Source organism: Rhizoctonia solani, chromosome 5 (assembly GCF_016906535.1).
Source record: "Rhizoctonia solani chromosome 5, complete sequence".
Lineage (NCBI taxonomy): Eukaryota > Fungi > Basidiomycota > Agaricomycetes > Cantharellales > Ceratobasidiaceae > Rhizoctonia > Rhizoctonia solani.
In genome coordinates this window covers 578270-604983 of record NC_057374.1, presented here as the reverse complement: position 1 = coordinate 604983, position 26714 = coordinate 578270, and the positions used below count along the sequence as shown (strand labels likewise).

Below are 26714 nucleotides of genomic sequence, written 5' to 3'. Positions count from 1 at the left end.
TGACATGGGTGTTACCATGGTCAATTGGCCTCCTTATATATTCTACAGATGGGCTAATTACAAATACACTATATGCAATATCTAATCCAATAAGAACCCTTCTCCGCAGTTAATCTTACTCATGCATACATGTCACTGACGTGTCACAATGACGTCATAGGTGGAGGTGGCTATGTGTGCTGAGTAAGCACGGATGGGGACGTGGCTTGGCGCTTAGCGTATGATATAAGCGCCGAGATCACGTGATTGAAAATGTTGTCTGATTGCTTTTGTTTAAATTTGAGAAAATGGGAATAAACTCCCTGGTATTGATTGTGTCTACAACAGTAAGGTTGGGTACATGCTGATGAGCTGGTGCTTAAGGCCGTACTAAACACTGTAAGATCTAATCTAAGGCTATACTACTGGTAATCAAGTTGGTTATGGTGATAACTAACTAACTACTGGTATAACAGGGGGGCCTTAGGCCTAGAGGTGTGGTAGGTCTATTTAAAGGGGTAAGTGTGGGTACTACTGATGGCCAGCTACTTAGCTGGTTTCTGATAACCTGTCTGATGTGTGAGACAAGGTAAAATTGACTTGGGGTCTCCAAGCAATTTCCCTGCTGTATATATAGACAAAAGGAAGCTATGTACATGGTCTGTGCTTGTGTGAATAGAAGAGTCCATGTGAAATGAGAAGCATGCTGCAGGCTGTGTAGAAGCATGGATTTTCCCTAAGCGCCCTTGGCACAGCATCTTGGCACAGCATCTTGGTATAATAAGTGCCAAGATCATGTGATCAAAAAACATAAGATATTAAGTTTGTAAAAAATACTAGAAATATCAGAAAGATAATGCAAATCCAATGGTATATGTTAAGAGGGTGTAACAAAAATAGAACTAGCTGGAATTGAACCAGCTTGACCACTAAGCCATAGAGCCCTATTATTCCTCTGCTGACAACCCATGATTACACCTGCTACCCCCCAAATTTGGGCTTGGGCCAGCATGCAACCGCTTGTACTGGTCATGTGACTGTGTCCACAACATGAATTGTTCTTGGGGTTTCCAAGCCAATTCACATTCTTCTTTTATTACAAGATAAAAACAGGCATAAATACACAAGGAGAGGCAGCATCCAGGGTGCACAATCAAGAAGGGCAATAGAGCATATGGCTCAGAAACTCTGCAAAGTGAATCAGGCCAGTGTGCAGCAAGATAAGTGAGATAGAAGCACTTAGAATGGAATGAGTCTGGACTATGTGCAAGAAGGGAACAGGGAAGTGGGAAGAACATAGACAAGGAAGATAGGAACTACACAAACAGATTAGATGGATATAGATGAGTTCCTCAGACAAATGCACTGGGGGGGAGGAGGAGGAGGAAGCAACAGGCAATACATAGTCATGTAAGGAGGCAAGGCTCATGACATCAACCTGGACATCACTCAGGTTCTCATTCTCACTTTTGCTTCTTACAGCTCCCTCTTTCCTTGCCACAGAGTACACTGGGTTATTGCACACCACCAACTTGGCTACCCTCACATTAATTCAGAAAGACCTGAACTCTTTTACCTCAATACACCCCTCAGATTGTGTGTAGTTTGCATCAGGCACTATGGCAGACCCTAGATCATGCAAATCATCACTGGACTCACTGGCATCAAGGCAGGCATCCCCTCTTATCACTCCAGCTATGCTAGAAGGCCATGCCAATGCACCTACAAGTTGCAGAAGGGTTGCACTCCACCCAGAAATCCTCTGGCAGCAAGATGATGCTACAAAACTCAATCACCTGCACAGATATCTCATAGGCAACAATACCAGCAGCAGATCTCAACCCCCAGTGCTCCACAGATCACTGGAGAAGAATACAGTGCATCTTATCAGATGCCTAGATGCCTGGAAACAAATCATGTTGCAGGATGTTACACAAGCAGTAGAGAGCGCAATTAAGTGCCTTCTGACTGCTCCCAGCAGCACAGGCACATGCCTCCCAGAAGAGTCTTCACAGTCATAGACAACACCCTCAAGGCCCCTTCTGGCTCAGGCAGCTCAGGCAACAAGGACTTCTTAGTCCCTATCAAGGATGAGCCTGACCCAAAAGGGAAACAAAGGGTCAAATTGGAGTCACCAGAACCACCTAGAACAACTTCAAACACTTCCTGGACAATCCCACATACCCAGGAACACCTTGACACCAACCCAGAGCAGCCATTCATCAGGCCAACATCTTTAGATCTCCCAAGCACATCTCAAGCAGCAACAAGTAGCCCCCTAAGCAAAGGATATCTATCAGCTCAACCAAGAGAAACAAATGAAGGAAAGGAGGCAAGAACATTGCACAACATTGCTACCATGATGGGCAGAGCCTTATCTGTCCCACTTCAGAGCCCCTTCAGGGGCTTGTGTTATAGAGTAGGGTTTTAGGGACTATGTAATTAAGTACAGAAGATAATAAAGTGATGAATATATTAACTATCTGTGGATATAAAAGGCAATAGACTAGCTATATTAAGGTAAATTAGGTTAGTAATCAAGTGATTACTGCGGTTGAAGATGGTTGGTTGTGCTTATACCTATAGTATGAAAGTGAGTGGTGACTCTTAGTTACTTATCTGAATTTGTTAGTAATTCATTTGACTGAGATTGCACTCAGTTAAGTTGTATATGCTGCTCTCAAGGCCTTCAACTCTCCCAACTGACTTACTCAAGAGGTTCAGGGTTGCCCTAGAGCCTTTCCTAGCTACCCAGTATCTGTTGGGACCTTGCTAGAGGCTATATGCGCCAAGTTGCCTTACAGGTTAAGTTCAGTGAGCTTAATAGGCTAAGAAAGCAAAATAAGACACTCTAAACTAAGTAAAGAAGATCTAATAGATCTTTAAGTTCACACAGGAGGTAAAATGGGATGAATATGAGGATGCATTCAAGGGTCTCCCTCAGGGGCTTTATCCACCCTAGAGGGAGAACAAATAACAATATACATGATGTACAAAAGGGGAAGTTATATGAGAGGTACAGTCTGAGCCATTTGATACATAAAGACCAATTAGTCCCAATAAGTCCTAGTGAGATAGACCCAGAGCTATTTATAGAATGTTCTAGAACATACATGACTAAATTACATTAGTTTGAATGCTAAAAATAACCTTGAGGCAAGGTAGGATCTCATAGAAAAAGCTAGAAACTTACATGGTTGGTTTCTCCATCAATTTGGCTCAGAATCAGACAATTCCTTTTTGAGAAGTGAGATGCCAGTGCCTCCAACCTATTTGTATTTGCCTGCATAGTAATATGCCTATTTCCCACCAAGATATTGGTGTTGGCATGCCCCACCAACCTTTGGCACTTATTTGCAATTACTAAGTGTTGGTGCTTCCATGCTTACTTGCACTTGTTCTATGGTCTGTAACTACTGCTCCTACATATAAATGCATAATACAAAAAATGCTATAAATCATAGAAATAATATTATGACCATTTTGCATGATCAAATGTGTATATGCAAGCGCAATGAGGAAATAAAGTATAAAAGGTCTTGTAGCACTGCCAGTTTCCAAATATAGTAATGTGCATGCCCATATTTGGATAGAGCAGGTATGAATACTCTAGTTTGCACTATTCACTATTGGCAATTAGGGGTGCATATGTCTAAATTATTCACTCCATAACAGCTTGTCCCAAACTCCTGGTCCAGCCCAAGTGAAATCAAAGATCCCTGCTCCTGAGAAGTATGATGGCAAGAAGGGCCCTGCAGTCAAATCCTTTTTCCTGGATTGCAAAACATACTTCCTCAGCAATGCTTCCTCCTTCCCTTCTGATCACAGTTGCATCTCCTTTGTCCTCATGAACCTAAAAGATGGACAACCCAAGAAGTGGGGGCAGATCTATCTAGAGAAGCTGCTGAATGGCAATAATGAGCCAACCCTGGAATCCTGGAATATATTTGAAGGAGCATTCTTGTGCAAGTAGAGCAACTGTCATAAACAGAGGAAAATAGAACTAGCCAGAACTGAACCAGCTTGACCACTAAGCCATAGAGCCCTATTATTCCTCTGCTGACAACCCATGATTACACCTGCTACCCCCAAATTTGGGCTTGGGCCAGCATGCAACCACTTGTACTGGTCATGTGACTGTGTTTTTTTTTAAAAAAAAATACACTTCTATTAGGGAGAATAGGAGCTACATGCAAACAAGGCAAACCACTTGTGATAATACACAGAACACTGTTACACAGCACATTCCCAAGCAAAGCACAAGGTAATGGCAAAGGAGAGGAGGAAAAAAAAAGCAGAAAAAGGACCCAGAGCAACAAGGTGAAAAAGATATGGTTAGGTGGATGTTTGGTGGCATCAGGGTTAGGTGGGGGAAAGTAGGGCTGTATCCTGCATTGTTATTTGTAGAGGCCAATTCTGGAGTGAAGAATGAATTTTGTGACCACTTTGAGGCCCTTGGTAGACCCAAAGAGGGTGAGGGGGTTGAGATCAGGTGCAATGTCAGTAAGATTTTTGCAGCTCTCTTCAGAGAAAGGGCACAAGAAAAGGAGGTGCAGGATGCTTTGGATCTGCTTGCTGTATGGGCTTTTGTGGGAACCCTCAATGAACAGCATTCTGTCCTTGTACTCACCAAACCACCTGTGGCCTGTCATCACATGGACAAGGCAAGAGGAAATAGAGCAAGGTATGCCAGGATTGTTGAAAATGGGGTGGAGTTTGAGAGACAGGGGCCAAGGGATGTGTTTCTGTATGGTTTCAGAGTGAGGGCTGTCTGCCCAGATTTTTGCCCATGTCTTGGAGGCGCATTGAGTGGCTTGGCATTTAGCCCAAGCTGTGGTACAGTTGAAGAAGGCAGTGGGACAAAGGTCAAGTCCTTCATTGGCTAACCTGTTGGCATGTTCATTCCCTTTGATCTTTGAATGTCAAGGGATCCATTGGACCACAAACATACACATTGCATTGTCCCTAAGAAGAGCATGGAATTCCTTCTGAAGGAGGATTGAAGCATATTGAGTGGGGTGTGGTTTGGATCTGTTGATGATGCATACAGCTGCTAGGTTGTCCAAAAAGACATGTATTTTTTGGATGTTGTGAGACCTGGCAAACCTAGCACATCTTTGGGCTATATGGGCAAGGGCAACAAGCATTTTGGCATCAATGATGTTGGCGCAAGGGCCAATACCACTGCTGAACTTGGCCACTTCAGACTTTTTCCACTGTATGCTATATCTGATTCCAACCTTGTGGACCCCTGATCAAACCTCTTTTGAGCTGTCTGAGAAGCCAATTAGAGTGCCTTTGTGTGCAAGTGCATCAATCAGGTGGTTGGCATTCTTGGCAATCTTCTCTTATCAATTCTTTGAGGAGCAACTGGGGGGGAATGCACATACTAATCTGCCAGGGAACAGGTTATCAGGGTGCCAGGGGGGGTTGAAATAGGGGGTTTGAAATTTGGTGTTGGGATGGGAGAGGGCTGCAAGGCAGGTAATGGGAGAGGGGGTTATTGTTGTATTGCTCTTGGGTTTGGGAGGATATGGTAGAGATGTATTGTGAGTATCCCTAGACAGGGGGAGGCAACAGCTGACTTTGGCAAGTTTTGGGAGCACTCTAAATTTGGTGGCAGTGTTGGTATTGAGCCTATGGAGGTATATGCGGATGGGTGGGATAGATGCAAGGTGGTGAAGAGTGGTGGTGGGTGTTGTTTTGAAGGCACTGGTTGACCATCAAATCCCCCACATTTTGCACCTTCTGGATTGTCTTGGATAGGGACTTTTGTAGTTTGCTGTGGAACCACAAAAGCAAACCAAATGTGAGGATGGGTTGAACACATGAGATGAAGAGGATGCACATGTGCCACATTGTCATGCCCCTAACAGTGTTGGCAAGCATTCAAAGGCTGGCCAGGACTGTGTTGGCTTTGTTGGCCATGTATCAAATGTGTTCTTTGAAGTTCAATTTCTGGTCAAGGTAAAAGCCCAGCCACTGGACTACAACTTTTGGTGTGATATTCAACACTCTGTGCTCAAGCAGGATCTCAACTTTAGCATTGGACAGTTGTTGCTTTTGTGAGATGAAGTGAATGAGCTTGGATTTTGGGAGTTCAAACTCAAGTCTAAGGGATTGTAGCATTCCATTGGCCAAGAGAGCAATTTCTTGGAGGATTTGAGCATTGGTGGAGTGTGAGTGGGAGAAGGCAAGTATGGAAAAGTTGTTGACATAAGCATGGGTGTGGACATGTGGGTCTTGAATTGTGCAAAGGAGGGGGATCAAGTATATAGATGACAGGATTGGTGATAGGGGTGAACCTTGTGGGATGCCAACTGCCAGTAAGTTAATTTGGGTTGCACAAGGTGTTGTTGATTTTTGGTTGTGCTGTTCTATCAAGGAGGTACAAGATAAGCCACTGGCAAATTTTGTGTGCAAAGCCCAAGCATCTCAGCATGTAGACTAGTCTGGCATGATCTACATTGTTGAAGTAGCCAGATATATCCATGGTAAGAAGGGAGACATGTTTTCCTAGAGCCCATTGGGCTTTGACATCATGAGTGAGACAAAGTCCAGCATCAACGCAGGAGGTCATGTTGCACCCTCCAAATTGCAAATGTGGGATAAGGATGAACTTGCCAGATTCATAGATGAGTCTCTGCATGATAACTTTCTCCAAGCATTTTGACAGAGTCTCTAGGAGGGATATGGGTCAATAGGACTTGGGATTGGACATGTTGTTATGGTTTGGCTTGGGGATGACCACAATGCCTGCATTGCAAAGGCATGTGGGGTGGTATCCCAATGTGAGGCACCCATTCTAAAGAACCAGAATGGGGACTGGATTTGAGGAGAAAGCCCATTTCAACAGTTGGTCATGTGACTGTGTCCAGCACAGCAACCAAGCAGCTACACAAATTGCAGAACAATGCCTGTGCTGGCTCAAGCAACTGAAATCAGCAAGTAACTATGCCACAGAGTTTAGAATCATAGCAAGCAAACTAGACTGGTCAGACCCTGCTCTCATTGCCTCCTTCTGCCAAGGGCTTAAGGCAGAAGTCAGAAGCAAGTTGATTGATGTCAGGAGGTGAGGCTCATGACATGACTATGTGTTGCCTGTCACTTCCTTCCTCCCCCCAGTACATTTGTCTGGGGAACTCATCTGTATCCATCTTATCTGTTTGTATAGTTCCAATCTTCCTTGTTTATGTTCTTCCCACTTCCTTGTCCTCTCCTTGCACTTAGTCCGGACTTATTCTGTTCTAAGTGCTTCTATCTTGCTTATCTTGCTGCGCACTAGCCTGGTTCACTGTGTAGAGCTTCTGAGCCATTTGCTCTATCTTGCTTCCCAGTTGTGCCGCCCAGACACTGTCTCTTCTCTTTGTTTTACCCCCTTGTACTTTGTTATAAAAGAAGACTGTGAATTGGCTTGGAAACCCCAAGAACAGTTCACCTTGCCAATTTCCCACTTTCTGATCTGTGTGAATTGTCTCATTATCTCACAGCAATTGTTTTATCCTTGGTTGTGACATTGTGAATTGTTCTTTCCTGGCTGTAGCCAATCTATCAATCTGGACATCACTCAGGTTCTCATCCCCACCTTTACTTCTTACAGTGCTCTTATCCATTGCCACAGAGTGCACTGGGTTATTGCACACTGCCAACTAGGCTACCCTCACATTGATTCAGAAAGACCTGAGCTCTTTTACCTCAATACACCCCTCAGATTGCATGTAGTTTGAATCAGATGCTATGGCAGATGCCAGATCACACAAATTGTCAATGGCCTCACTTGCATCAAGGCAGGCATCCCCTCTTATCACTCCAGCCACACTAGAAGGACTTTCCAATGCACCTACAAGTTGCAGAAGGGTTGCACTCCACCCAGAAATCCTCTGGTAGCAAGATGATGCTACAAAACTCAATCACCTGCACAGATATCTCATAGGCAACAATACCAGCAGCAGATCTCAACCCCCAGTGCTCCACAGATCACTGGAGAAGAACACAGTGCATCTTATCAGCTGCCTAGATGCCTGGAAACAAATCATGTTGCAGGATGTTACACAAGCAGTAGAGAGCGCAATTCAGCACCTTCTGACTGTCCCCAGCAGCATAGATCCATACACACCTCCCAGAAGAATCTTCACAGTCATAGACAACACCCTCAAGGCCCCTTCTGGCTCAGGCAGCTCAGGCAACAAGGACTTCTTAGTCCCTATCAAGGATGAGCCTGACCCAAAAGGAAAAAGGGTCAAATTGGAGTCACCGGAACCACCTAAAACAACCCCAAACACCTCCTGGGCAATCCTACACACCCAGGAACACCTTGATCCCAGCCCAGAGCAGCCCTTCATCAGGCCAACACCTGTAGACCTCCCAAGCGCATCTCAAGCAGCAACAAGTAGCCCCCTAAGCAAAGGATATCTATCAGCGTAACCAGGAGAAACAAATGAAGAAAAGGAGGCAAGAACGCTACACAACATTGCTACCATCATGGGCAGAGCATTATCTGTCCCACTTCAGAGCACCTTCAGGGGACTGTCCCAAACTCCTGGTCCACACCAAGGGAAATCAAAAATCCCTGCTCCTGAGAAGTACAATGGCAAGAAGGGCCCTGCATCCAAATCATTTATCCTGGATTGCAAAACCTACTTCCTTAGCAATGCTTTCTCATTTCCTTCTGACCACAGTTGAATCTCCTTTGTTCTCATGAACCTAAAAGATGGACAACCCAAGAAGTGGGGACAGATCTATTTAGAGAAGCTGCTGAATGGGGATGACAAGCCAACCTTGGAATCATGGGATACATTTGAAACAGCATTCTTGCGCAACTGGAGCAATCCAGCAGCAGCACAAATTGCAGAACGGCGCCTGCGCAAGCTCAAGCAGCTGAAATCAGCAAGCAATTATGCCACAGAGTTTAGAATCATAGCCAGCAAACTAGAATGGTCAGACCCTGCCCTCATTGCCTCCTTCCGCCAGGGACTCAAGGCAGAAGTCAGAAGCAAGCTAATTGAGTACACCCTGCACAAGAACATCACTGCACTAGACAAGTTTATCTCCACTGCCTGTCTAATTGATGACACACTGTTTGAAGCATGCAAGGAGCTAAGAAAGGATAGCAACAGCAGCACCAGCTCACCACAACGCCCTGCTCAAGGGCACTCAAGCAATTTTGTTTCCAAGAAGGTTCAGGAAGCAAGAAGAAACGCTGGAGAATGTTCCAAATATGGGGAGAAGTCTCACAAATGGGAGGACTGCAAGAATGGATGGTGCCTCAGAACAATAGAACTCTCTAAGCCTGAATCAGCAAAGGCTGCAGAAGTAGAAGAGCTAGAAGTGCTTCCCCAAGCAGGAAAAGTCTAAGGAAGTCTTGCCCTGTGTCTAGGCTTCCTGAATCTCCCCCAGTGTCTATAGAACCCTTGTTTTGTGCAGCCCTGCAAACCAATAAATCACCACTGCTCACTATAGACATGGAAGGAATCACAGACACTCAAACTGCTCTGATTGATTCTGGTTCTTCTGCTAACTTCATTGATCCCAATTTGCCTGTTCTCACAACATTCCACACATTGAATTGGACTCCCCATGCTCTGTCATTGGCATTAATGGCAAACAAGTCCGCAACCCTATCTGCTTCAAGGCCCAATTAGTCTTTACCTCTCAAAACAGGCAATTTTCTGCCATCTTCTATGCTCTTCCCCTTGGAAATAGAAACCTTATCCTTGGAACCCCATGGCTCATATTGGCTAATCCAGACATTGATTGGACCACCATGAAAGTTTCACTCCACCTAGCTACAAAAGCACAAGATGGCAGCATCAACCCTGAGCCTCAGAATCTCCCTGTTAAATTCCAGGAGTTTCAGGAAGTGTTCAGTGAAGAGTCCTTTACCATGCTGCCAAAACATTGCCCTTATGACATTGCTATTGACCTGGAAGAAGACAAACAGCCTCCCTATTGTCAGAGCCAACAACTACCACAAGGTAAAGCCCAACAAGCTATTGCCTAATATAGGACTTATCAGCCAGTGGGATCCAACAATGCTCAAGGCAATTGCCAGATAAGGGTTTGGACAAGACCAATATAGTAAAGTGCACTAATGATATAAAGATAGCAGGGCAAGGAACCTTTGACAGGGACTGGTATGCTCTCAGGCAATACTCTTAATTGTATGTCTTAGGGTAGTAGATGTGGGATGGGGATAAGAGGTCAAGTTCTGAGGCTTAAGGCTCTGAGAACCCTCCTTATATATTAAACAAGGAGAGGGAATAGTACATACAGTAACAAACACAATAACAAAGATAAGGTCACATGACCAAAGATAAGAAAGACGTGATCATATGACTAAAGGTCATGTAATTGGATTACATAATATGTGCTCAGCACTTAAATAGCATAGAGATGCATATATCCATAAATCTTCATGAAAATAGCGCATATATTCACTATTTCTTTGACTTAGTGGATTCTAAGGTGGTCACGCCTCTAGGGCATGACACCTATGGCCCTATCTATTCTATGACCCCTGCAGAGAGAGAAGCACTCAAGGAATACATTGACTAAGAACTGGCAGCTGGAAAGATTGTGCCAACCACCTCACCAGCAGGAGCTCCTGTGATGTTTGTAAAAAGGGCTGATGGCAGGCTTTGCTTAGTGGTGGACTATTGCCAGCTAAATGCCATCACAATCAAGGACAGATATGCACTACCCAGACAAGACAAGCTAATTGAGAAATTGCGCCATGCTAAGATCTTCACAAAGCTAGATTTGAGGAATGGATATCACAATATCAGAATCAAAGAAGGAGATGAATGGAAGGCTGCATTTCACACTGCCCTTGGTCATTTTGCTCCCACAGTCATGCAATTTGGCCTTAGCAATGCCCTGGCTGTGTTTATGCGCTTCATGAACAACATATTCTGTGATTTACTTGACATCTGTCATAAACAGAGGAAAATAGAACTAGCCAGAATTGAACCAGCTTGACCACTAAGCCATAGAGCCCTATTATTCCTCTGCTGACAACCCATGATTACACCTGCTACCCCCCAAATTTGGGCTTGGGCCAGCATGCAACCACTTGTACTGGTCATGTGACCGTGTCCAGGACAATATCTCTGTGGTTGTGCACTTGGATGACATCTTGATCTTCTCAAACTCAAGAGAAGAGCATGTGGAACATGTCAGGGAAGTCTTATCTTGCTTGCTGAACCATAATCTATTCTGCAACCCTGCCAAATGCTACTTCTTTGTCACAGAAGTCACCTTCATTGGTCTTGTGATTACTCCTGATGGCATCTCCATGAAAGACAAGGTGCAAGCAATCATGGACTGGCCTGAACCCCAAAATGCAAAACAGGTGCAATCATTCCTAGGCTTTGCAAACTTCTACTGTTGCTTTGTCCCCAACTTCTCTTGCTTAGCACGCCCTCTGAATAACCTTACTCAGAAAGAGCAACCATGGATATGGCTAGAAGAACAGAAGGCTGCATTTGATGCAATCAAGGCTGAGATTTGCAAGGAGCTTGTTCTAGCTCACCCTGATGAATCTAAACCTTACACCTTGGAAACAGACACTTCTGGAGCAGCCATGGGCGCTGTACTATCTCAGAGAAAGGAAGATGGTTGTATACATCCTGTTGCATTCATGTCAGCCAGCTTTTCACCTGCTGAGCTGAACTATGACACGCATGACAAGGAGCTACTTGCCATCATTTGTGCATTTGAGCACTGGAGAATCTTCCTGGAAGGAACTGAGCAGCCAATCACTGTGTTTACTGATCACAAGAATCTGGAGTACTGGAAATCAGCTAGAACCTTCAACAGGCGTCATGCACGCTGGCATCTCATGCTGGCGTCCTACAACTTTGTTATTGCTTATAGACCTGGGAAATAGTCACAGAAACCTGACGCCCTGTCAAGAAAACCAGATCACACAGACTTAGAACCATCTCCACAAGTTATGATTCCAGAATCTCATTTTGAGGCATTTTCAGCACACATAGATTTGTCCTTGCTGGATCAAATCAAGGAAGCCACTCAGGAAGACCCTGGTCTTGACACAAACTTGCTAGCTGTATCAGACCCTAAATCCATGCCCCACAGCATTGCACAGAAGTTCAAGGACTATACAATTCAGGAGGGTCTACTGTTGTATCAAGGAAGAATAGTTGTGCCAGATGAACCTGAGATCAAACAGCAGCTCTTATCTCACTTCCATGATTCCCCTGCTTCTGGTCACCAAGGAAGAGCACAAACTCTGGACTTAATCAGTTGTCACTATTACTGGCCAATAATGGAATTCCAAGTCAATTGCTATGTGGAGTCTTGTGAAATCTGTCAAAGAAGCAAGGGCCATGTACACAACTATGCTCTCAACCCGCTTGCTGTCCCGGCATTTACCTGGGAAGGCATCTTGTATGATTTCATTGTCAAGTTTCCCAAGTGTAAGGGATATGACAACATTTTAGTGGTTGTAGACTGCTTCTAAAAGATGATGCACTTGATTCCCTGCAAAGAAGTTGCTACTGCTGAGGATGTAGCTCAGATGTTCCTGGAACATGTCTGGAAGCTACATGGCACTCCCAAGCGCACTGTGTCTGACAGAGGGACTACATTCAACTCCAAGTTCCTCAAGGCACTCTACAAATCTCTGCAAATCACTCCTAGTTTCTCTACTGCTTATCAACCACAATCTGATGGACAAACTGAGATTGAAAACCAATGGATAGAGGCTTACCTATGTCCTTCCATGAATCATAGACAGTCTGATTGGGTTGATTGGCTCCCACTGGCTGCATTTGCTCATAATAATGCCCGAAGCAAAGGGTCACAACCAGGAAAGAAATGACTGCTGTGAGTTTTTGAGATGATTCACACAGATGAGAGGGTGGGAAATCAACAAGGTGAATTGTTCTTGGGGTTTCCAAGCCAATTCACAGTCTTCTTTTTATAACAAAGTACAAGGGGGTAAAACAAAGAGAAAAGACGGTGTCTGGGCGGCACAACTGGGAAGCAAGATAAAGCACATGGCTGAGAAGCTCTATACAGTGAACCGGGCCGGTGCGCAGCAAGATAAGCAAGATAGAAGCACTTAGAACGGAATAAGTCCGGACTATGTGCAAGGAGGGAACAAGGAAGAGGGAAGAACATAAACAAGGAAGATAGGAACTATGCAAACAGATGAGATGGATGCAGATGAGTTCCCCAGACAAATGTACTGGGGGGAGGAAGGAAGTGACAGGTAATACATAGTTGTGTCAGGAGGTGAGACTCTTGACATTGCCCCCCTTCAAAAGCCCTTAGGCAGTGACAAAGGGCTGCTTACATCCACCCAGAACAATCAATAGCACGTAACTCCTCAAAGCTGAACAGCTCCTCATTCTCCCTGCCTTCAAATGTTTCCACATTCCTTCTTATCTCCTCATTGCTCCATCCTAGGTAGCTCTGAGGCTCCCATTGTGTTTCTCTCAATGGAGATGAGTATCCTGGGGTCCAGCAAGTGTCTGGCATGCTGGAGAACAGGGGGATGGGCAAGGGTGCTGGTGCATGCATCTCTGTTGGCCTGGGAGTGTCTTGGCATGCTGGAGGGGTCACTGGTGTTGCTGGCCTGCTTGTGTAGGCTGGCAGGTCCACTGGGTAAAGCAGAATGAGGTTCTGCACTGCCTGGGTCAGCTCTCTTGCAGATGGAGGTGTGGAGACTGTGGGGGGGGTGGTAGCTAACCCATGGTGATGCCATTGTGCCAGATCCCTGAATGCACCTGTATGGGAGGCAATGAAGTGCCACCAGCGGTATACTTGCTTCCCATACAGTGTATCTGGTCCTTCTTCTCCCCTGGGGTCAAGCCAATAGAGGAATCCCCACTTGGGGTGCTTTTACATGTCGCGCTTGAAGAACCTGACCTTGTTGCAACTGCTGGCGCTCATCAGAGCGTGAATTATGTTGGCAGAGCGGTTTAGGTGTGCTCTCATCTCCTCTGGGCCGTTCATGATGTAGCAATCAATGTTCAGGCAAGGGTTGTAGGCCAAGGCGTCAATAGAGCTGAAGATGGGCATGCTGGGATAATGGGGATTGCAAGAAGAGCTTAGCAGGGCAAGTTGTGGCAGTGAGAGCTTGTAAAGTGACAAAGCAGGCAGTTTTTGACTTGCTGAGTTGTTTGACTATCTTGCCTCTTTGAACTTTGCACGCATTGGCAGGGATGGTGTTGTTGGCGGCTGGGGCATCTGCATGATTGGCAAAGAAGTTGCGCAATTTGTCCTTGCAATGCTGTAGATCCTTGGCTGGTTCCCATGTGTCCTCATGGGGTGCATATCCCTTTCATCTGACCCTGTACTTCCAGATTCTGCCTTCTGCTGTCCAATCTACAAATTTGTCTACTTGATACTCCTCTTCTCCCTGTGCTGTGATCACAGTTGGCAGAGGGGTGAATGTGCAATCAAACTCTGTGTCTTGTTTGAAAGCAGACAATAAGCTGACATGGAACACATCATGGATTTTCATGGTCTCAGGGAGAGCCAGGCAATAAGCGTGAGAGCCCACTCTTTTTTGACAGGGAAAGCATACTGCTTATGGTCTAGCTTTTTGTTGATGTGCTGTGACATGATATTGGAAGCCAGAAGCCAAACTTAGTCTCCTGGTTGAAACTCAGGAGGAGGTTTCCCTGTGTCTGCCTGTTTGTAGCACTCCTGAGCCCATTTGATTGACACCTGTACTGCCTGAATAGTCTCAGCCAGTTGCTTGGCTCTGTCATCAGCAATAGGCAATCCAGTGGGTTCCAGGAGCAGTGAAATGACAGGAGAACGGTCATACACAATTTCAAAGGGCAATTTGCCTGTTGCTTTGCTTCTGGCATTGTTATGAGTAAACTCAGCCAGTGGGAGCCAATCAACCCAATCAGACTGTCTATGATTCATGGAAGGACATAGGTAAGCCTCTAGCCATTGGTTTTCAATCTCAGTTTGTCCATCAGATTGTGGGTGATAAGCAGTAGAGAAACTAGGAGTGATTTGCAGAGATTCGTAGAGTGCCTTGAGGAACTTGGAATTGAATGTGGACCCTCTGTTGGACACAGTGCGCTTGGGAGTGCCATGTAGCTTCCAGACATGTTCCAGGAACATCTGAGCTACATCCTCAGCAGTAGCAGCTTCTTTGCAGGGAATCATGTGCATCATCTTTTAGAAGCAGTCTACAACCACTAAAATGTTGTCATATCCCTTACACTTGGGAAACTTGACAATGAAATCATACAAGATGCCTTCCCAGGTAAATGCAGGGACAGCAAGCGGGTTGAGAGCATAGTTGTGTACATGGATGGCCCTTGCTTCTTTGACAGATTTCACAAGACTCCGCACAGTAATTGACTTGGAATTTCATTACTGGCCAATAATAGTGACAACTGATTAACTCTAGAGTTTGTGCTCTTCCTTGGTGACCAGAAGCAGGGGAATCATGGAAGTGAGATAAGAGCTGCTGTTTGATCTCAGGTTCATCTGGCACAACTATTCTTCCTTGATACAACAGTAGACCCTCCTGAATTGTATAGTCCTTGAACTTCTGTGCAATGCTGTGGGGCATGGATTTAGGGTCTGATACAGCTAGCAAGTTTGTGTCAAGACCAGGGTCTTCCTGAGTGGCTTCCTTGATTTGATCCAGCAAGGACAAATCTATGTGTGCTGAAAATGCCTCAAAATGAGATTCTGGAATCATAACTTGTGGAGATGGTTCTAAGTCTGTGTGATCTGGTTTTCTTGACAGGGCGTCAGGTTTCTGTGACTATTTCCCAGGTCTATAAGCAATAACAAAGTTGTAGGACGCCAGCATGAGATGCCAGCGTGCATGACGCCTGTTGAAGGTTCTAGCTGATTTCCAGTACTCCAGATTCTTGTGATCAGTAAACACAGTGATTGGCTGCTCAGTTCCTTCCAGGAAGATTCTCCAGTGCTCAAATGCACAAATGATGGCAAGTAGCTCCTTGTCATGCGTGTCATAGTTCAGCTCAGCAGGTGAAAAGCTGGCTGACATGAATGCAACAGGATGTATACAACCATCTTCCTTTCTCTGAGATAGTACAGCGCCCATGGCTGCTCCAGAAGTGTCTGTTTCCAAGGTGTAAGGTTTAGATTCATCAGGGTGAGCTAGAACAAGCTCCTTGCAAATCTCAGCCTTGATTGCATCAAATGCAGCCTTCTGTTCTTCTAGCCATATCCATGGTTGCTCTTTCTGAGTAAGGTTATTCAGAGGGCGTGCTAAGCAAGAGAAGTTGGGGACAAAGCAACAGTAGAAGTTTGCAAAGCCTAGGAATGATTGCACCTGTTTTGCATTTTGGGGTTCAGGCCAGTCCATGATTGCTTGCACCTTGTCTTTCATGGAGATGCCATCAGGAGTAATCACAAGACCAATGAAGGTGACTTCTGTGACAAAGAAGTAGCATTTGGCAGGGTTGCAGAATAGATTATGGTTCAGCAAGCAAGATAAGACTTCCCTGACATGTTCCACATGCTCTTCTCTTGAGTTTGAGAAGATCAAGATGTCATCCAAGTGCACAACCACAGAGATATTGTCCTGGACACGGTCACATGACCAGTACAAGTGGTTGCATGCTGGCCCAAGCCCAAATTTGGGGGGTAGCAGGTGTAATCATGGGTTGTCAGCAGAGGAATAATAGGGCTCTATGGCTTAGTGGTCAAGCTGGTTCAATTCTGGCTAGTTCTATTTTCCTCTGTTTATGACAGATGTCAAGTAAATCACAGAATATGTTGTTCATGAAGCGCATAAACACAGCCAGGGCATTGCTAAGGCCAAATTGCATGACTGTGGGAGCAAAATGACCAAGGGCAGTGTGAAATGCAGCCTTCCATTCATCTCCTTCTTTGATTCTGATATTGTGATATCCATTCCTCAAATCTAGCTTTGTGAAGATCTTAGCATGGCGCAATTTCTCAATTAGCTTGTCTTGTCTGGGTAGTGCATATCTGTCCTTGATTGTGATGGCATTTAGCTGGCAATAGTCCACCACTAAGCAAAGCCTGCCATCAGCCCTTTTTACAAACATCACAGGAGCTCCTGCTGGTGAGGTGGTTGGCACAATCTTTCCAGCTGCCAGTTCTTAGTCAATGTATTCCTTGAGTGCTTCTCTCTCTGCAGGGGTCATAGAATAGATAGGGCCATAGGTGTCATGCCCTAGAGGCGTGACCACCTTAGAATCCACTAAGTCAAAGAAATAGTGAATATATGCGCTATTTTCATGAAGATTTATGGATATATGCATCTCTATGCTATTTAAGTGCTGAGCACATATTATGTAATCCAATTACATGACCTTTAGTCATATGATCACGTCTTTCTTATCTTTGGTCATGTGACCTTATCTTTGTTATTGTGTTTGTTACTGTATGTACTATTCCCTCTCCTTGTTTAATATATAAGGAGGGTTCTCAGAGCCTTAAGCCTCAGAACTTGACCTCTTATCCCCATCCCACATCTACTACCCTAAGACATACAATTAAGAGTATTGCCTGAGAGCATACCAGTCCCTGTCAAAGGTTCCTTGCCCTGCTATCTTTATATCATTAGTGCACTTTACTATATTGGTCTTGTCCAAACCCTTATCTGGCAATTGCCTTGAGCATTGTTGGATCCCACTGGCTGATAAGTCCTATATTAGGCAATAGCTTGTTGGGCTTTACCTTGTGGTAGTTGTTGGCTCTGACAATAGGGAGGCTGTTTGTCTTCTTCCAGGTCAATAGCAATGTCATAAGGGCAATGTTTTGGCAGCATGGTAAAGGACTCTTCACTGAACACTTCCTGAAACTCCTGGAATTTAACAGGGAGATTCTGAGGCTCAGGGTTGATGCTGCCATCTTGTGCTTTTGTAGCTAGGTGGAGTGAAACTTTCATGGTGGTCCAATCAATGTCTGGATTAGCCAATATGAGCCATGGGGTTCCAAGGATAAGGTTTCTATTTCCAAGGGGAAGAGCATAGAAGATGGCAGAAAATTGCCTGTTTTGAGAGGTAAAGACTAATTGGGCCTTGAAGCAGATAGGGTTGCGGACTTGTTTGCCATTAATGCCAATGACAGAGCATGGGGAGTCCAATTCAATGTGTGGAATGTTGTGAGAACAGGCAAATTGGGATCAATGAAGTTAGCAGAAGAACCAGAATCAATCAGAGCAGTTTGAGTGTCTGTGATTCCTTCCATGTCTATAGTGAGCAGTGGTGATTTATTGGTTTGCAGGGCTGCACAAAACAAGGGTTCTATAGACACTGGGGGAGATTCAGGAAGCCTAGACACAGGGCAAGACTTCCTTAGACTTTTCCTGCTTGGGGAAGCACTTCTAGCTCTTCTACTTCTGCAGCCTTTGCTGATTCAGGCTTAGAGAGTTCTATTGTTCTGAGGCACCATCCATTCTTGCAGTCCTCCCATTTGTGAGACTTCTCCCCATATTTGGAACATTCTCCAGCGTTTCTTCTTGCTTCCTGAACCTTCTTGGAAACAAAATTGCTTGAGTGCCCTTGAGCAGGGCGTTGTGGTGAGCTGGTGCTGCTGTTGCTATCCTTTCTTAGCTCCTTGCATGCTTCAAACAGTGTGTCATCAATTAGACAGGCAGTGGAGATAAACTTGTCTAGTGCAGTGATGTTCTTGTGCAGGGTGTACTCAATTAGCTTGCTTCTGACTTCTGCCTTGTGTCATGACCTTAATCGGCATGACATAATTTTCTACTATTTTCTACCTTTTTTCTGAGACAGTTTCCTTTCTTGGTATATAATTATGATTCATCAAGATCACGTGACATATTTGATATATGATGTGAAATTGTAAATGACTCACTGTTTTGTAATGTTGTTTTTGATGTGGCTCCTCTCTTGTATATAAGCTGGGTCAAGTCGCCGCTAGAACAGCAAGACTTGACCTCTTCGTCAATTCATCCTAAGTCTTACCTACCCATTGCCCTGCTCCCTTGTTGAGCACAGTGCACTTTACTTAAGCATCACTCACCAGGCCTTCGTCGCCCTCTACCTTAAACCATACCCCCTGGGCCCTCGTCGCCCCTCTTGTCTCATAGTCCATTGGTGATAGGGCCACGGACTCTAAATCTACTTGTATCATAGGTCCGAGCTTAGTCGTGACACTAGGTCAAGTCTTTCTTGTATTCCTGTCGACAAACAAGACCTACGCTTGGATAAGCACCAAAGCTTGAAAAGCCATCACATTGTAGCCCCTGTGTAATAGTCAAAGACAGGAATACGAGTGGCAGTAAAGCCGCGGGATAGCCCCTTGCTAGCAATCGTCCGCATACCAGGGTGTCCGCACCTTTAGCCATACGCTGTTAGTCAGCCAACCTTCCGCTTACTAAAAACCTGATTGTTAATCACGCTCGTACACAGCTGCTGATATCAATATAAGGATAGTCTAACGCTAGTAGGAAAGCAAACAGTTAGTATTTTAGCGCTATAAACCCGTTTGTCTATCTGATCGAGTACCGATTTGCATCGGGAACGCATCCTAGTGTTCAATTTTCTAGACCTCGTCCTCTTCATCATCTTCTGGCCTTATTCCGTTGTCACCCAATACCTCTATCTCGAAAAAACCCTCAACGATATTGACCATATATTAGTGGGTCGTATCAACAATCTCGAAGAACACATTGCTCGCATCGAAGAACCAGGGCTACTCCAAACTATTGCCCACATTAAACATCACAAGTCTTTTGCCGAGCGCCTCAACGATATCTACGAGGCCGATCTTCAAGAACAAAAAAATCTGATCTCGAACCTCGAAGCCCATAACCGCGACCTAGCTCTTACCATCGAAGAGCAAGAGAGGCTTATTGAGGAAAAAGACAGATTACTAGTCGAGAAAGAACTGGAATTGGACAATTTCCACTGCTCCATCCAGGACATTACCCAAGACGGAAAGGGTCGGATTCACCGCTACGAGGAATATGAATTCTTTGCAGTCTCATATGATAACGCCTGGTTTGGGCGAGATGGGAGAAATTAGTCTAGTAACTCCCCAAATTCCATCAGGATGGTCTGCCCCATCCTCTCGAACCCATACTCCTGCTCCTGCGGCTGTGCCGCCTCATGTATACTCCCCTATGTCGTTTGATCAGATGTCAGATCGTGAACTTCTGGATATGGTAGCTCAAAATATGATTATCCTAAAAAAGAATTTTCACAGTTGCAAGGGGCTTACGAAGCCCAAGGAGATCAATTAGCCCTACTAAGGGCAGAATTGGAGGAACATCGTGATCAGTCGCGTAATCAACACATTTTTTATTCAAACCAAATCCAAGGGGCGGCAGCATCCATTCAGGCTGTGCAAGATCAGCTCCTTCACCAATCTTCCTCTTGTCCCACGGCCCCACTTCCTCCACCTGCTGGTACAAGCACAGCCACCACTGCCCACATTCCCCCACCTGCTCCTACGTCTTCCAATTCTGATTTGAAATTTGCCAAGCCAAATAAGTTTAGTGGCAAAAAAGAAGACGCCCTCAATTTCATCATTGCCTGTCAAGCTTACATAAGGGCAAAAGGGGCCAATCGATCCCACGAGGAAAAAATTTTGTGGGTAACCTCATACTTTGAAGGAGCTGCGGAAGATTGGGTACGCCCCTACAAGGAAAGAAAGGTGTTTAGGGGAGAAGCGGTTCCCTTATTGGAAGACATTGACGTATTTTGGGCTGAGTTCACTAAACACTATGTGGACACTAATCGCGATGAGAAGTATTGTCAAAAATGGAATAATTTGCGGCAGAAGGCGTCAGTTCAGGAATATACCCGAGAATTCCAACAATACTCCGTATCCTTGGGTTACAGTGATGAGACACTGCGTGACAAGTACTATGACGGCCTTAAAAACGAAATCAAAGATATTATGCTGTCAACTATGTTCCAATGGCGTCGTGCTACAGCTCAGCAGGTTTATGACAAGGCAGAAGAAATTGCCAATCATATTGAATCCACACGCCTGTCTAATCCATCCACTTCCGGCCCCACTACTCGTACCACTTCCACTGCTGTTCCCACTTCCAATCCCACTCCCACTCGTACTCGTCTAAATGTTGGGGATAATGTGTATATGATTGACCCCACTACTTGTCGCGCCAAGAAAGGCGCTATTACCTCAATTGTGCGCACAACTTCTGGGAACATGCCCAATGTTAGGTGGAATGGGGAGACCAAGGATACCATGATCCCATTCCCTTCTCTTAAAAAAGACAAACGACCTGCTACGGCTGCAACTGTAAAACCCATCATCGATCCCACTCCAGTCCTAGCCTCAAATTCTAAAGGTCCAGGTCCCATGGATCTTGATGGAAGAGGTTTTGCAAATCTTACATGCCATGTATGCGGTGGAAAAGGTCATTTCGCGCGCAACTGCCCCTCTAAGCCCATGTCTGGACATGTGGCCAATGTTGAATGGTCCTGGGAAAAGCCCAAAGAAGAAAATTGGATTGAAGTTGTTTCTAATGAGGAGGAGTCGGGAAAAGGAAAAGCCAAGGCCAACTAAGGAGTAAGGCACTTGGCTGTATGCTTGCGGATTTGCACTATGAGAATAACGATTTTGAAATACTTTCCTTATGTAATACTTCTCAAATATATGCATCGTTCTCTGCAAATCCGTGTGAAACTCCTAAATCCCAGAAATCCAGTTTTTTGGCTAAACCCTTTCAAGGGAAAGCCATGATCGACTCCGGAGCAACTTCGTGCTTCATACACCCTCTTTTGGTTGAAACTTATCGGCTTCCCGCTTACCAACATCAAATCCCAAAAAAATTACGCGTCATAGATGGCCGAGAAATAGACTCTGGCCAAATCACTCATTTTACTCGTTTCAAATGTACTATTGGCAGTCATATCGAAGAACTAGAATGCCACATCTCAAATATTGGCAACCATCAGCTAGTTTTAGGGATGTCATGGTTAAAAAACATAATCCTCAAATATCATGGGAGAAACATACACTTGTTTTCAACTCGGCATACTGTTCCAATAATTGTTTATCTGTACCTACTGTCTTAGAACTCAAAGCAGTAGAAAAGATCCCCACTCCTTACCAAGAATTCTCTAAAGTATTTTCAGAGGAAGAATCGTCAAAATTACCTCCCCACCGTCCTTACGACATTACCATTGAATTACTTCCGGATGCAAAACCCCGACATGGCCCCATTTATAGCCTAGGTCCAAGGGAGGATGCCGAACTCAGGGAAACTATTGACAAACAACTCAAGGCTGGATTGATTCGACCCTCGAAGTCTCCCATGGCTTCTCCAATCTTATTTGTCAAGAAAAAGAATGGAAAGTTACGCATGTGTGTGGACTACCGGCGCTTGAATAGCATGACCAAGAGGAACGCGTATCCTTTGCCCTTGCCACAGAATCTTATTGAGAAATTACAAGGTGCCAAGATCTTTAGTAAATTTGATCTTAAGTCAGGTTACAATTTAGTCCGAATTAGAGAAGGTGATGAATGGAAGACGGCCTTCAAAACAAAATACGGACTATTCGAATACTTGGTTATGCCCTTTGGGTTGACAAATGCGCCGGCGGCTTTTCAAGACATGATGAATGAAATTTTCCGAGACCTTTTGGACGTTTATGTCATCATTTACTTGGACAATATTCTAGTATTCTCCCTGAATGAAAAGGACCATGAAGCCCATGTGCAAGAAGTACTGAAAAGGCTACAGGATAATGACCTTTTTTGCAATATTGAGAAATGCCATTTCCACGTCAAGAAGATCGATTATCTAGGGTTTATCATATCGGAATTTGGTATAGAAGTTGATCAATCCAAAGTCACAGACGCCCTGAACTGGTCGACACCTAAGAATGTCAAAAATATCCAAGAATTCTTAGGATTTGTGAACTTCTATAGACGATTTATCCCTAACTTTGGAAATATGGCACGACCTCTGTATAACCTGCTCAAAAAAGATAGTACTTGGAAATGGGAACAGGCGGAACAACAATCTTTCGATGGCCTAAAAAATGTCTTATGTCAGCACCTCTACTTTTACAACCAGACACCACAAAACAATTTTATGTGGAATGCAACGCCTCGGATTATGCCACTGGAGCAATACTATCTCAACGTAATCCAGAAGGAAAATTAGCCCCTGTAGCCTATTTATCTAAATCCCTATCCCCAGCCGAAAAGAACTATGATATCTTCGACAAAGAATTACTGGCAGTTATCAGGGCATTTAAGGAATGGCGCCACCTACTGGAAGGGTCAGAATTACCAATCCAAGTTCTAACAGATCATAAGAATTTGGAGTATTTCTCTACGTCACAATCCCTAAACAAACGTCAAATTCGATGGGCAAATTTCCTAGTGGACTACAATTTTCAGATCATCTACAGGCCTGGGGCACAGAATAAAAAGGCGGATATCCTCTCTCGACGCTACGACTTAGTACCGCTGGAAGGGGGGGTAGAGAACCAGGTTCTCCTGAAACCGGAACTTTTCATTGCATCTATTGCTCCGGATCAAGAGATCAATGACCTAATTGGCGAGGCTATTTACGAGGACGACCGTCTGAAAGAAATCCTGCACAAACTCCAGAACAAAGAAAGGATCTTGGATTGGGAATTGAAAGAAGGGTTACTATGGTATCAGGGAAAAATCTTTGTACCTAAAGATGATACTATTAGGAATCTCATCTTAGAATCTAGGCATGACGCCTTGGCGGCGGGACATCCAGGACAAGCCAGGACGTTGGAACTTATTTCCAGAAGCTACTACTGGCCATCACTGAAAAAGTTTGTCAATTCTTATGTCAACCACTGCGAAACCTGTATCAGGTCCAAACCAACCAATCAAGTACCTGTAGGATTACTAAAGCCATTGCAAATCCCTGAACGTCCCTGGGAAGACATAGCCTACGACATGATTGTGGGATTACCAGTTTCAGAAGGCTTCAATGCCATTCTTACTGTCATCGACCGGTTTTCAAAGATGGTTCATCTTATCCCTACCCAATCCACAGCGTCCGCCATTGACATTGCCAACTTGTTCATAACATATGTTTGGAAACTACACGGCCTTCCCAGAAGTACAGTTTCAGACAGAGGCCCTACGTTCAATGCCAAGTTCATTCGTCATCTGTATAAAAGGTTGGACATTAAGCCAACATATTCCACGGCATATCACCCCCAAACAGATGGACAGACTGAACGCATACAAAGGGAAGCCGAGATCTTTATACGCATGTTTGGGAACCATCGTCAATCAGATTGGGTGTCGTTACTACCCCTGGCTGAGTTTGCTCTAAATAACTTGAAACAGTCTTCTACGGGAAAATCTCCATTCCAGATTTGCTATGGCATAAACCCTCGATTTTCTGTGGGACAAAAATCAGATGAATCCGTTCCTAATGCCGATGAACACGCAGAATTCCTGGAAAAAGGCTACGACGAGGTTAAAGCAGCCCTCTCCCTATCACAAGAAAGGATGAAGCATTTCTACGATCAGCGACATCGGAAAGAGGAAGAAATCCAAGTAGGAGACAAGGCCTGGCTGAGTCATCAAAACATATCCACAGATAGACCCTCCATGAAACTCAGTCATAAAAGATTAGGCCCCTACCTGGTGATTGAAAAAATTGGATCACACGCATACAAACTACAATTACCTCACACAATGCGCATACATCCAGTTTTTCACATCAACCTCCTAACCAAGTTTCATCCTGATCCCCATGGCCGAGATCCCCCTCAACCCGCTCCCGTTATCACGGAAGAAGGCGAAGAAGAATACGAGGTAGAAAGAATCTTAGATAGCAAGTGGAAGGGAAGAGGGAAGACAAAGAAGTTATGGTATCTGGTCAAATGGAAAGGTTATGATGAAGGAAGTAATTCGTGGGAGCCAATAGACAATGTGGGAAATGCCCAAGAAGCCCTAGAAGAATTTCACAAGGAACACCCTGACGCAGTTGGAGCTTGAAGAGGGGGTAATGTCATGACCTTAATCGGCATGACATAATTTTCTACTATTTTCTACCTTTTTTCTGAGACAGTTTCCTTTCTTGGTATATAATTATGATTCATCAAGATCACGTGACATATTTGATATATGATGTGAAATTGTAAATGACTCACTGTTTTGTAATGTTGTTTTTGATGTGGCTCCTCTCTTGTATATAAGCTGGGTCAAGTCGCCGCTAGAACAGCAAGACTTGACCTCTTCATCAATTCATCCTAAGTCTTACCTACCCATTGCCCTGCTCCCTTGTTGAGCACAGTGCACTTTACTTAAGCATCACTCACCAGGCCTTCGTCGCCCTCTACCTTAAACCATACCCCCTGGGCCCTCGTCGCCCCTCTTGTCTCATAGTCCATTGGTGATAGGGCCACGGACTCTAAATCTACTTGTATCATAGGTCCGAGCTTAGTCGTGACACCTTGAGTCCCTGGCGGAAGGAGGCAATGAGGGCAGGGTCTGACCATTCTAGTTTGCTGGCTATGATTCTAAACTCTGTGGCATAATTGCTTGCTGATTTCAGCTGCTTGAGCTTGCGCAGGCGCCGTTCTGCAATTTGTGCTGCTGCTGGATTGCTCCAGTTGCGCAAGAATGCTGTTTCAAATGTATCCCATGATTCCAAGGTTGGCTTGTCATCCCCATTCAGCAGCTTCTCTAAATAGATCTGTCCCCACTTCTTGGGTTGTCCATCTTTTAGGTTCATGAGAACAAAGGAGATTCAACTGTGGTCAGAAGGAAATGAGAAAGCATTGCTAAGGAAGTAGGTTTTGCAATCCAGGATAAATGATTTGGATGCAGGGCCCTTCTTGCCATTGTACTTCTCAGGAGCAGGGATTTTTGATTTCCCTTGGTGTGGACCAGGAGTTTGGGACAGTCCCCTGAAGGTGCTCTGAAGTGGGACAGATAATGCTCTGCCCATGATGGTAGCAATGTTGTGTAGCGTTCTTGCCTCCTTTTCTTCATTTGTTTCTCCTGGTTACGCTGATAGATATCCTTTGCTTAGGGGGCTACTTGTTGCTGCTTGAGATGCGCTTGGGAGGTCTACAGGTGTTGGCCTGATGAAGGGCTGCTCTGGGCTGGGATCAAGGTGTTCCTGGGTGTGTAGGATTGCCCAGGAGGTGTTTGGGGTTGTTTTAGGTGGTTCTGGTGACTCCAATTTGACCCTTTTTCCTTTTGGGTCAGGCTCATCCTTGATAGGGACTAAGAAGTCCTTGTTGCCTGAGCTGCCTGAGCCAGAAGGGGCCTTGAGGGTGTTGTCTATGACTGTGAAGATTCTTCTGGGAGGTGTGTATGGATCTATGCTGCTGGGGACAGTCAGAAGGTGCTGAATTGCGCTCTCTACTGCTTGTGTAACATCCTGCAACATGATTTGTTTCCAGGCATCTAGGCAGCTGATAAGATGCACTGTGTTCTTCTCCAGTGATCTGTGGAGCACTGGGGGTTGAGATCTGCTGCTGGTATTGTTGCCTATGAGATATCTGTGCAGGTGATTGAGTTTTGTAGCATCATCTTGCTACCAGAGGATTTCTGGGTGGAGTGCAACCCTTCTGCAACTTGTAGGTGCATTGGAAAGTCCTTCTAGTGTGGCTGGAGTGATAAGAGGGGATGCCTGCCTTGATGCAAGTGAGGCCATTGACAATTTGTGTGATCTGGCATCTGCCATAGCATCTGATTCAAACTACATGCAATCTGAGGGGTGTATTGAGGTAAAAGAGCTCAGGTCTTTCTGAATCAATGTGAGGGTAGCCTAGTTGGCA

At 44.8% G+C, this 26714-nt stretch overlaps 11 protein-coding genes across 11 annotated transcripts; 5 read left to right on the top strand and 6 right to left on the bottom strand.

Annotated features, from left to right (window-relative positions):
* Positions 1 to 1598: 1598 nt before the first annotated feature.
* RhiXN_08983 (Retrotransposon-derived protein PEG10) lies at positions 1599 to 3952 on the top strand (the record flags this gene model as incomplete). The annotated part of the gene is made up of 3 exons (XM_043328799.1): positions 1599 to 1919; positions 1961 to 2388; positions 3655 to 3952. 3 exons carry the CDS (start codon positions 1599 to 1601, stop codon positions 3950 to 3952), a joined length of 1047 nt encoding a protein of 348 aa, XP_043180245.1.
* A 4061-nt stretch (positions 3953 to 8013) lies between these two features.
* Positions 8014 to 9333, top strand: RhiXN_08982 (Retrotransposon-derived protein PEG10; the record flags this gene model as incomplete). Its single annotated transcript, XM_043328798.1, has 3 exons — positions 8014 to 8368; positions 8408 to 8656; positions 8690 to 9333. 3 exons carry the CDS (start codon positions 8014 to 8016, stop codon positions 9331 to 9333), a joined length of 1248 nt encoding a protein of 415 aa, XP_043180244.1.
* Positions 9334 to 9440: 107 nt separating this feature from the next.
* RhiXN_08981 (Retrotransposable element Tf2 protein) lies at positions 9441 to 12820 on the top strand (the record flags this gene model as incomplete). Its single annotated transcript, XM_043328797.1, has 6 exons — positions 9441 to 9586; positions 9640 to 9953; positions 10544 to 10860; positions 11078 to 11839; positions 11867 to 12416; positions 12492 to 12820. 6 exons carry the CDS (start codon positions 9441 to 9443, stop codon positions 12818 to 12820), a joined length of 2418 nt encoding a protein of 805 aa, XP_043180243.1.
* Positions 12821 to 13293: 473 nt separating this feature from the next.
* Positions 13294 to 13959, bottom strand: RhiXN_08980 (uncharacterized protein; the record flags this gene model as incomplete). The annotated part of the gene is made up of 2 exons (XM_043328796.1): positions 13294 to 13804; positions 13850 to 13959. The coding sequence occupies 2 exons, from the start codon at positions 13957 to 13959 to the stop codon at positions 13294 to 13296; spliced, it is 621 nt and encodes a 206-aa protein (XP_043180242.1).
* Positions 13960 to 14002: 43 nt separating this feature from the next.
* On the bottom strand, positions 14003 to 14470 carry RhiXN_08979 (Retrotransposable element Tf2 protein; the record flags this gene model as incomplete). The annotated part of the gene is made up of 2 exons (XM_043328795.1): positions 14003 to 14284; positions 14336 to 14470. 2 exons carry the CDS (start codon positions 14468 to 14470, stop codon positions 14003 to 14005), a joined length of 417 nt encoding a protein of 138 aa, XP_043180241.1.
* Positions 14471 to 14595: 125 nt separating this feature from the next.
* Positions 14596 to 15676, bottom strand: RhiXN_08978 (Retrotransposable element Tf2 protein; the record flags this gene model as incomplete). The annotated part of the gene is made up of 3 exons (XM_043328794.1): positions 14596 to 15113; positions 15189 to 15313; positions 15375 to 15676. The coding sequence occupies 3 exons, from the start codon at positions 15674 to 15676 to the stop codon at positions 14596 to 14598; spliced, it is 945 nt and encodes a 314-aa protein (XP_043180240.1).
* Positions 15677 to 15742: 66 nt separating this feature from the next.
* Positions 15743 to 18168, bottom strand: RhiXN_08977 (Retrotransposable element Tf2 protein; the record flags this gene model as incomplete). Its single annotated transcript, XM_043328793.1, has 4 exons — positions 15743 to 16531; positions 16749 to 17065; positions 17656 to 17969; positions 18023 to 18168. The coding sequence occupies 4 exons, from the start codon at positions 18166 to 18168 to the stop codon at positions 15743 to 15745; spliced, it is 1566 nt and encodes a 521-aa protein (XP_043180239.1).
* A 107-nt stretch (positions 18169 to 18275) lies between these two features.
* On the bottom strand, positions 18276 to 19038 carry RhiXN_08976 (Retrotransposon-derived protein PEG10; the record flags this gene model as incomplete). Its single annotated transcript, XM_043328792.1, has 2 exons — positions 18276 to 18608; positions 18967 to 19038. The coding sequence occupies 2 exons, from the start codon at positions 19036 to 19038 to the stop codon at positions 18276 to 18278; spliced, it is 405 nt and encodes a 134-aa protein (XP_043180238.1).
* Positions 19039 to 19933: 895 nt separating this feature from the next.
* RhiXN_08975 (Retrotransposon gag protein) lies at positions 19934 to 21483 on the top strand (the record flags this gene model as incomplete). Its single annotated transcript, XM_043328791.1, has 2 exons — positions 19934 to 20110; positions 20152 to 21483. The coding sequence occupies 2 exons, from the start codon at positions 19934 to 19936 to the stop codon at positions 21481 to 21483; spliced, it is 1509 nt and encodes a 502-aa protein (XP_043180237.1).
* Positions 21484 to 21844: 361 nt separating this feature from the next.
* Positions 21845 to 24921, top strand: RhiXN_08974 (Retrotransposable element Tf2 protein; the record flags this gene model as incomplete). Its single annotated transcript, XM_043328790.1, has 2 exons — positions 21845 to 22973; positions 23000 to 24921. The coding sequence occupies 2 exons, from the start codon at positions 21845 to 21847 to the stop codon at positions 24919 to 24921; spliced, it is 3051 nt and encodes a 1016-aa protein (XP_043180236.1).
* A 430-nt stretch (positions 24922 to 25351) lies between these two features.
* RhiXN_08973 (Retrotransposon-derived protein PEG10) lies at positions 25352 to 26323 on the bottom strand (the record flags this gene model as incomplete). The annotated part of the gene is made up of 3 exons (XM_043328789.1): positions 25352 to 25647; positions 25681 to 25929; positions 25969 to 26323. 3 exons carry the CDS (start codon positions 26321 to 26323, stop codon positions 25352 to 25354), a joined length of 900 nt encoding a protein of 299 aa, XP_043180235.1.
* Positions 26324 to 26714: the final 391 nt, after the last annotated feature.